The following is an 11,054-nucleotide window of genomic DNA, read 5'->3' as shown; positions in this document are numbered from 1 at the left end:
TCATTACTTGTTAGCTACATTAGCCTTGTAGCTTCAGTGATTATGATTATATTTATTATTAATAATAATAATAATAATAATGTGTGTTTGTGTGTTCCAGCTGCGGCAGGTGTTTTATAAGCAGCAGGATGAAATCCGGAGGCTGCGGGAAATCCTGAACCAGCGAGACGTTCGGATAAAGCAGCTGGAGCTCGAGATCAAAAACGTCAGGAACTCTCAGAGCTCTCGCTGAGGACACACACACACACACACTAATACACACCGATACACACCACCGAGCCGTCCCACACACACACACACACACCGGCCCACTGGACCATGCCTACCTGAGTGGGCGGTGTGTGCATCACCGGCTGAACCCTCTTTAACCCAAAGCGTTCCTCACCGGGAGAGTTCTCTGCGGTTCTGGAGCAGAACCCGGCTCGGTTCTCTCACTGCTTCGGTTCTGTAGTTTTGTTTTTATTGCTCAGAGCTATGCAACTCCTTTTTTGCCTGATTCCTTTTTTTTGAAATGTACTTTTTATTTTACGAGGAAAAAAATATGTGCCTGTCTTAGAAAATGATGAGTGTGAGTGTGTGTACATTTATATATGTACGAGTGTGTGTATGACTGAGTGTGTGTGAGCTTGTTTAGTAATCACTGGGGAAAAGGGACATTTTAGAATGATCATATAATACACTGAATGTTTATGTCTTACCATATTAATTGATATATTCAGACTCCGCCCACTTCATGTGTTCTTCCACAGCTACCGTTGTGAGATTTGACTTAATTGATCTACAGCTCTGTAAAAAAATAAGAGAGCACTTAAAAATGATGAGTTTCTTTCTTTTTACCAAATGTAAAACCTCTGGAATATAATCAAGAGGAAGATGGATGATCACAAACCATCAAACCACCAAACTGAACTGCTTGAATTTTTACACCAGGAGTAAAGCAGCATAAAGTTATCCAAAAGCAGTGTGTAAGACTGGTGGAGGAGAACATGATGCCAGGATGCAAGAAAAAAAACTGTGATTAAAAACCAAACAGGGTTATTCCACCAAATATTGATTATTTCTGAACTCTTAAAACTTTATGAATATGAACTTGTTTTCTTTGCATTATTTAAAGTCTGAAAACTGCAAAAACTATTTCAGACATTTCTCATTTTCTGTAAATAAATGCTCTAAATGAGAATATGTTTATTTGGAATTTAGGAGAAATGTTGTCTGCAATTTATAGATTAAAACAACAATGTTCATTTTACTCAAACATAAACCTATAAATAGCAAAATCAGAGAAACTGATTCAGAAACTGAAGTGCTCTCTTCATTTTTTCCAGAGCTGTATATTGTATATCACAATACCTACAACATTTAGAGTGTGTTATTAGTATTTATTGTCACTAAGAAATAATAATTATGTTGATATTATACAGTACATTTTGCAATACAGTAAAAGGGAAGAGGTTGAATATGTGTGCCTTAAGATAATACGTTAAATTTACAGTGCTTTGAATTTTACAAGAAAATGTTTTAGATACTAAAGTCACACTTTAACAAGCTAAAATGCTAGCCACAATAAAGCGAAACACTGCAATGCGATACTGTGAGCTATTGTTGCTCTAAGTATTGTTACCTCCCTGCTAACTAGCCAAGCTAGCCTACACTGCTAACCACTGTAGCATGGCATAAATTACTGTTAGAAAATATTTTTCCAGTCATACCATTCCATATATAACCAGATTACAATCAGTTACGTTATAAAGTACAGTACTGTATAGAATATCAAACTTCGAGTTATTAACATTTAATATGGTTAGAAATGGGTAAAATAATTATTGACAAAATTCCTAATTTGGTTGATGTGGTACAGTGGGGTCTCCAGTACGTATTTTAAAGTACAGCAAAAAGGATTGACTGAAAATGTGCCTTAAGCTAACGCTGTAAATTTCTGTTTTCAGGTTCTTTCAGGATTTAAAAAATACATTTTCAGGTACAATGGCTCATAGGCTATTCTCACACAACAGATAAAAGTGGCCCACATCTGATTTTCAGAACAAATCTGATATTTATTTTAGGCTGTTCACACAATCTTTTTAATGTGACCCATATTTGACATCTGTCTGAACGGTTTTCAATTGGCACGCATGCACTACAGAGCAACGCTTCACGTTAAGTTTCACTTTAATCCAGAATAGAAAAAGTGAATTCAGGCTGCAGCTGAGCTTACTCCTAAGAAATTGCTCTAGTTTGCTAAAAACAGCATGTTTTTATCAGGCTGTTATCTTGTTTTTCTACCACTGAAGCCCTTACTCACTACTACAGTCCATTTTCCTCTTTACTCGTAAAAGTAAAAGTCACAAATTCTTATCTGACCATTCTTATTGGATTACAAAACCACATATTGAAGTAGCCCCAATCAGAATTTAAAACGTCATATTCAGTGCATTTATTTTTTTTGTTTACACAGCCACACATACATGACAATAAAACATCAGATTTGGCCCATTTTTACCTGCTTTGTGAACTTCATGCTATACTTCAAGCTACCATGTTAGTCTCATTACAACAGTAACTTACACTGCAGTTCAATACTATAAACTGTAATATTACATCCAAGCCAACCAGCCAAGCGACTTTAAAGAGACTTTGTGTAGCTTAATCATTTTATTCGGGACCAAAAGACTAAACCTCAGCTTTTGTTCAAAATAAAAAATAGACTTTATGGTTATAGCTTGATTTAAAAACCCTGTTGCTAACTTGGACACCTCACAGTTTAGGCAAGAAGTTTATTAGCTTTAGCAACTTGTTTAATCAGAGATTTATCCCTAAAAAACATCAGCTAGACACTAAAACAACTAGATCTCGTCTGATCTCTGCTGTGAACAAGGTTTCTCTGTAGGTAAAATGTAAGTATTTCAGTTAGCACAGTAGCTAACAATGTAAGCCATGATGCTAACTTGGCTAATTAGTTAGCTAAAAACCTTAAAACAACTGAAGTTATTATTAGTTCTGCTTAAACTGCCAATTTTATATTTATTCCTGACAATCTCAGAGCAAAACATCATTGTTAGTAAATAATAGAGTTAAAGCTAATAATTTATACTCTAAATCAGATATTTTGATTTAGATTTACATCTGATCTTGTTTAACAGTGTGCGGTAAATCTCATAGTGATGCTAACTACAGTAGCGCGCTAGCAATGCGTGCTGTGAGGGTGATTTAGCTAGCTAGCGAGCTAACAACACTAAAACTGATAAAGTTATTGAACTGCTTAAACTGTTAATCTCATTTTCCCCCAAATAAATCTGAACAAAATTTCTGACTAGTTAAATTTAAAGAGTAAATGAATAATGTGAGTATAAATGCAAGTATGAAAATATTTAAACATCAGCTGCAATGCTAGCCAACGTATCGCTAGCTAACATAATGCTAGCTAACAACTCTGAAACTGTTAATGCTAGTCAAGTTACCATGAGCTGTTTATCACTAAAATTGGACACTAAATTATTAAATACTTGATTAGACACTAGCTAAAACTACTAAATATATTACATTTAGTATATAAATTGTATGAAGTAAAATGTAAGTACATATCTTAGCAGCTAAAACTGCCAAACTGTTATTAATTCCCAACTATTTCTAAACAAATTTGTTGATTATAGTATATAATTATAGTATGATAATATTATACTGTTAGCTACAGTGCTAGCGTAAAGGAGAATCTGTGTAAAACAGTGTAAATATGGACTTGGATTGTAGTAACATGATAATAAGTAGGAACTTTAGTCAAATAAGGTTAGCCCTCTTCTATTCCCCCTTAGTATTTCTCATTTCTATTTTACTATTAATAATCTATCTGTGCATTTATTAAAGTTCTCAGTGCTTTGTTTTAAATATCAGGGCTCTACCAATGAAGTGTGGAGCTACTTTGAGTTTGTTAATGGTGTAAAAGTAGTAATTTCTTTGCATGAAGTTGGGAGCATTGGCTAAACGCACTGTATCTGGGAATTCTGGTGGTAAACAGAGGTGGGCTATTCGACAAAAGTTTTAAAAAATGCTCTTTTAACCAGCGAGCGACTCAAAAGTTCTGGATAAATCTGGTTAATAAACGTTCTGCTTTGTTAACAGGCTATAATGTTGACCTTGCTAACTAGCAGCTATAAAACTATAAAGCTAATATTATTAAACCTTCTGCTTAAACTGCCAATATTATTGATTACAAAAACTCACGTAATAAAAATGATTATAAATTATTAACATAATAATTCTAAATAGATTTTTAAATAGGTGTTTTGTGATGAATTTTTTCGAAACTCTAGCTGTGGAGGAACACCTGGGTGTACGGGAGCTGTGTAGGGATGTGAACTGCTGTATGATGATGGAGGGATGAATGATAGAGGGATGAATGATGAGCAGAATGGTGGGAATGATGGTAAATGTTGTGTCCGAGAGACTGGAAAGCTGTTAAACACTGGAACGCTGACTGTGGCTGAATGAACTGCTGCTGGTGAAAAAGCCATCTCTGTGTACGGGTATCACACTCCCCGTCCCAATCGCTTTATTACCATTTTATTTATATTCTGTTAGTTTTTTTTTAAAGACACTGGATAAAAAAAGAACAAAATAATATTAAAGTTTGTGTTATCTGAGAGAATCACTGTTAACTCTGACCGGACTGAGGGATTAGAGTCTTTAATCATGCACTGATCTGATGCTGGTGCACTGTGGGTATGCTGGGGTTATACTAAATAATGGTTGTTACCATTATTATTATTATTATTAATATGATAATTATTAACAACCAACCAGAAATCATCCTTAATCTTCGAGGTATTCATGTTATTGTTTGCTATTATTGAGTTTCTGTCCAGTTATTGTTTGAGTACAGTTGGGTAAAATATATACAATGTACGCACAATATAAATTTCCTTTGTCATTCAAATATTCTATGATTATCACTAATTACTGTAAATATTTTATAATGCTCAAATTTAGATCTGAATAGTGCACTAATTCACAAAAATACGCTCCTCGGATTACTGCAACACCTGGAATACAGTTGTGACCAAGAGGCTAATTTTAGGTAGTGTACCTCTTGGTGAGAGATTGTCGACCGCTTGTGAAACCTTGTGAAATCTATTGTGAACCTGGTGCAACACTAACATCTGTAGCACAGCACCACATTAACCGGTTGTTAATTTACAGAAGCTAATTAAAAGGTGGATTTTGATTGGTTACTGAGACCACATGTTTATACACAATATATAAGTATATATTATATATACAGTAACAGTGAAAAGGTTTTGACATTTAATGGACCTTCAATTCCATTAAGTGTTTATTTCATTATTTTAAAATGTTCTGCATTGTAGATTAATACTAAACTCATCCAAACTATGAAGAAAAACATGGAATTATTTAGTAAACGAAAAAAGGGTTAAACAAGTGAAGAGGTTGAGTTGAAATACAGTGAATAGTGAATATTTGAGTAATGTTCTAATGCAGATTATGAGAAGCAAAACTACTAAACTAACTAAAGAAAAGAATACTTTAAGAAAAAGGTCAGTCAATCTGAAGAATTGACAAAAGAAGAATTTTAACAACTTTGGAAGTATCCTGAAGTGCAGTGACTGAAAAGACCATCAAAAATGTTGCTTTATATGTTAATTTACAACATGTGTAATAATGCCCTGCTCAGTGCAGTTCAGACACTGATCTAGTCTTAGAGTCTCTGTAAAACACCAAATCCACCGGAGATCCTATTTAAACCTATAGTTACTTAAAGAGGTGGGTAGTCCAGGTCCATAAAGTAAAAAAAACGAACTGCATGCTGTTCCTAGCACTGTTAGTTATCTCCTATCTGGCGAGACAGCGTCGCCGTCCGGCTTCAGCTCTGCCTGTGGGCGGTCCTGAGCTGAGGTGGGCGGGGCCATGAATACTAATTGACGGGTTGATGTAGACACGGTGCTTTTCCTGATCGACTCGTTTTTCTGAATATTTTCTTTTACCAGCTGCTGCAGAGGATGAGGAAGAGTTGTATCATGTGCATCATCATAAACAACTCAGAGACCCACTGTATTTCACAAACAACAAGAACAAGAGGATTTTAGCAGAAGGACACGTTTAAAAACTCCAGCAGCACAGCTGCTGTATCTGATCCACTCACTGTACCAGCTCAACACACACTAACACCTCATACACCACCACCATGCTAATCACTGCAGTGCTGAGAGAATAAAGGTAATATTATTCTACTCATATGCTTTAAAGTAAGCTTTGAGCCTGATGTTTTTATAAAGCGGGAGATTACGCCACCCCACAGCACACACTCTGATTGGCTGCTGCCTAGCAATATTCAAATCTTATTTAAATAAAACAGAATACATTTATCACTCCTCCTCCACACTGCTACTGCCGGGACCGGTCCACAGGAGTGGGAGCTGATAAAAGGTAGAAGCAACTCATCCAAAAATGTTCACATCTTAAAAAGCCATAATTTAGGGAAATAAGCTTTAAATAAAATGTTTTGTTTGTGTACACGTTGTCTGTGTGTGTGTGTGTGTGTGTGTGTGTGTGTGTGTGAATGTGTGTGTTCAGGTCAGGAGCTGTGATGCTGGAATTCACACTGGTTCTACTGGTTTTGCGTAAAGTTGATATTTTAAACTGCTGGCGGCGCCTGAACTCTTCTTTCCAGTGTCAGTTTTCTGTCCACCCATTCTGGCAATTCCACAAGTGCATGTAAGAAAGTAATGCATATGGTGGCAAATAAAAATATTGTCATTTAGAGTATTTATTTGCAGAAAATGAGAAATGACTCAAATAACAAATTAAGTAATGCAAAGAAAGCAAGTTCATATTCATAAAGTTTTAAGAGTTCAGAAATCAATATTTGGTGGAATAACCCTGGTTTGTTTTTAATCACAGTTTTTTTTTTCATGCGTCTTGGCATCATGTTCTCCTCCACCAGTCTTACACACTGCTTTTGGATAACTTTATGCTGCTTTACTCCTGGTGCAAAAATTCAAGCAGTTCAGTTTGGTGGTTTGATGGTTTGTGATCATCCATCTTCCTCTTGATTATATTCCAGAGGTTTTCAATTTGGTAAAATCAAAGAAACTCATCATTTTTAAGTGCTTTAATTTTGAATATTGAAAAGTTGTTTTGCTTGAGCCAAGGAACAAGGCTAAACAAGAATTTTGAGAATAGACCATATGGTTCAGGCGTTATGGATATAAACGGATAATAATGCTTTACTATAGCCCCACCATCAGGCCAAGAAATGTAATCTTTGGTGTTTTTGTCAATTTACACCTGCTGTACCTTGGTGTTCAAGTTTGGTGCTTCTAGACCTTACAGTGTTTGCTCCGCATTACATTTTATTTAAGAAAAAAATTTAATTAATAATAACAAAAACCCGATAATTACAATAATAACTGGACAACTTGTCCACTCTTGGCTGATTTTCTCAGTTGGCTTTATGAGAAGGTAGAACCTGGGATGGTTCTCCAGCAGTGCTAAAGAGGATCTAGAGGTTCTAAGCTCTTGTTCACTGCTTTTCATTCGCTCTGCTTTGCTCCAACTCGTCCCAAACCACCAGGATTGGGTTATTTCAGGTGTTTTTGAAGGTTTTCTTATCTACTACCTAAATGCATACGTGTTTCTTATATTAATCTACAGTGTAGTAAATAATACAAAATAAAAAACAAATATTAATGAGAATGAGTTCAAACTTCCCTCACAGGGAGAATGAGCCTGCTGGCTGTGAGTGTTTATTTTTAGAGTCTCAGTAAATCTTATCTTGTTAAAAGCAGGTTTTCTCCACATTCCAGCTCAGGTGAGGTTCTGTTACCTGCCCGTACTGTTGGTGGAGCCGCTTGTGGCAGATCTGAGTTCTCTCCTCCTTCTTCAGGGGGAAGGAGAGCTGCAGAACTGTGCAGAGGGTGAGGTCTGATTACTGAATGTTACCCATATTAACCAATTAATCAATCAATCAATAAATCAGTTCCACAGCTGGAAAATAAGAGAGCACTTAAAAATTAAAATTAAAAAGAGTTTCTTTGATTTTACCGAATTGAAAACCTCTGTAATATAATCAAGAGGAAGATGGATGATCACAAGCCATCAGTAAAGCAGCATAACGTTATCCAAAAGCAGTGTGTAAGACTGGTGGAGGAGAACATGATGCCAAGATGCATGAAAAAAACTGTGATTAAAAACCAGGATTATTCCACCAAATATTGATTATTTCTGAACTCTTAAAACTTTATGAATATGAACTTGTTTTCTTTGCATTATTTGAGGTCTGAAAGCTCTGCATCTTTTTTGTTATTTCAGTCATTTCTCATTTTCTGTAAATAAATGCTCTAAATGACAATATTTTTATTTGGAATTTGGGAGAAATGTTGTCTGTAGTTTATAGAATAAAACAACAATGTTCATTTTACTCAAACATAAACCTATAAATAGCAAAATCAGAGAAACTGATTCAGAAACTGAAGAGCTCTCGTCATTTTTTACAGAGCTGTATTTAATTCAGGCCCAATCCTATTTTACCCCTCTTTTTGAGTGTGTGCAGGTCTAAGGTCTATGTGGGGGTGTTCTGATTCTTGTTAGTATGGAGGTGTAGGTTAGGGGGAGTGTTGGGGCTACATGACCCTTTAAACTAAGATTTTTCAGAGGAACACTCCAAACAGAAGACTACGAGAATCACTGGCACAAGCCACCAAAAAAACCCACTATTTGGAGTATTTTCCTTGTAAAAATAACAATAACCACTATATTACCATCATTTAATGTGTGCTTTCTATGAAGCACCTCATGTTAAAAAAATGCATTGTTTGGCCTACATTTAGCCTACAGCTTTTAATCTGATCCAGAGTTTTAAGGTTAGGGTTTTTAGAGCTAAATGTTTTAAAAAGTGCAGCAAATATAAAGAAAATCTGTACAGAGCTGTCAGTGTAACATTTAGCAGTTCAATTTCCTGACTGTATCAATTCAAATTCAAAAATAGAAAATTGGGAATAAAACTTAATTATTTTTTTCCATTCAGTATAGTGAAGAAGAAATGTGTTTTTATACAATTTGTTTAATTATCTACTTTTTCGTTTCAGCCTTTCACAAACAGAATTTTAAGAGAAATAAAGTTGAATCTTCTCTGAATTTTCAGATTTCTCCATTTTTTTGTATCTTATAACACAAATCTGATGGTATTATTATTCCAATTGCAAAATGTCAAAATTTAAAATAGAAATATCAGAAAATAAGATTTTTTTTTTAGTTTTCCTGAAATTCTGATTGTGAGGGGCAAAGATGGAAAAAAAACTAAGATTGGAAAAATTGATGAAAATTAATTTCTTGTACTCTATACTACATTTAAAAAATTAAATTAGTTTTTACATCAATGTTTATATTTTTGCATTTAGTCCAAAACTGTCAGAAAAAGATTCTAATTACTAATAATTGTTATACTGACCCTAAGCAGTCGGTTACTGTGTAGAACAGCAGCAACAGTACTTCACACCCAGAACTGTGATCTCTATGCAATAAATAAATGTTTGCATAACTGCACACAACTGATCATGTTACCACCACATCCTATAAAAAAGAACTTATCCACATACCAGCTCCATGCACGCTGGAGTTTTATACTTTATATACTGCCATAACAATAAAACCACCCAGCTAATATTGTGAAAGTCCTTCTTGTGCTGCCAAAACTGCAAAGAACATTGAGACATTGACTCCACAAGACTTTAAATAAGTCCTAAAATAAATGTAGCTGCATATTGAAATCCTACAGCTAATTATTATTACTGATTAGAGAATTATTACCGGTGTTTCGATAGTGTTTACTCTAGGGCTGGGCCATATGGCCCTAAAATAGTATCACAATATTTTTGTAAAAAATATATTTTTGGCATTATGACGAAACACTGAAATAAAAAAAAATAATTTTAAGAATATTGCAGCAAAATGAAATAAAAAAGTCATTTTTATTATATAATCTATATAATTGCATGCGATACGATATGGCACATCCCTAATTGAGATCTTCACCAAACTGTAATAGAAAATCGATGATTTAACAAGTCATGATAATAATGTACTCCATATATTCAGGACTAAAGTAAAATAAATGATACTGGACAGATATAATTTAACGGGTAATGATACGTTTAAATTCTCCTTTTATTACAAACAGCAATAAAGTTGTACGTTAATGGCCACTATAGCCCGCCCCAAAAAAATGCATCCCTATAATTTAGGGTACCATATTTTTTTTTTGCGATAATGATATTCAACATTTTTGACAATATTATTGCCTACAATACGATACGATACGGCACAGCCCTAATTGAGATTTTTACCAAACTGTAACCGAATATCGATGATCCAGCAAGTCATTACACTAATAATGCACTCCATAGATCTAAAGTAAGGACTGAAGTAAAATAAATAATACTGGACAGATTTAATTTAATGGTAATGATAAGTTTGAATTCTCCTTTTATTACAAACACAATTGTACCCTGATGCCCCACATAGCCGCCCCCCCCCCCAAAAATAGTATTGTTGAAATAATATACTAAATTTGTCAATATTATTGTGTAAAATAAATGATACTGGACAGATATAATCTGTCTCTAGTAAATATATAATTTAATATGTGATTAATGTAAATTCTAAATTCAAATAAAATTGTACCCTGATGGCCCATATAGCCCTTTAAAAAAATCACTTTATTTTAGGGTACTGTATCTTTGCGATAACGATATTCAACACTTTTTGCAATATTATTGCGTATGATGCAATATGGCACAGCCCTAGTTTCACTGCTATAAACTAATGGCTTAAATCTGTATGGTTTGGGTCTTTGAGTCTTGTATGTGTTTACAGTTTATAATTTATTCACTTATTGACTGCAGCTGGCAGTGTTTTTAATGTTATGGCTGTTTGGTACGAAATGATTGTAATAAATGTGATTAATCACTACAAGAAATGAGATGAAGAAAAAGAGGAGAGAAGGAGAGATACAGAGAGAAACAGAGGAGAACGAGCAAAGCACA

The 11,054-nt window shown here is 34.5% G+C and overlaps 1 protein-coding gene across 1 annotated transcript in view; it reads left to right on the top strand.

Annotated features, from left to right (window-relative positions):
* coro2aa (coronin 2Aa) overlaps nucleotides 1–4,658 on the top strand; it is a 65,345-nt gene extending 60,687 nt beyond the window's left edge. The window contains exon 12 of the mRNA XM_022666789.2: nucleotides 101–4,658. Coding sequence (XP_022522510.1) covers nucleotides 101–232 — 132 coding nt within the window. The 3' untranslated portion in view covers nucleotides 233–4,658. The remainder of the gene's footprint in view (nucleotides 1–100) is intronic.
* The last annotated feature ends 6,396 nt before the right edge of the window (nucleotides 4,659–11,054 follow it).

This window comes from Astyanax mexicanus, chromosome 7 (assembly GCF_023375975.1).
Source record: "Astyanax mexicanus isolate ESR-SI-001 chromosome 7, AstMex3_surface, whole genome shotgun sequence".
Taxonomy (NCBI): Eukaryota; Metazoa; Chordata; class Actinopteri; order Characiformes; family Acestrorhamphidae; genus Astyanax; species Astyanax mexicanus.
The sequence above is the reverse complement of the archived record's forward strand: the minus strand, read 5'-3'. Positions and strand labels throughout refer to the sequence as shown.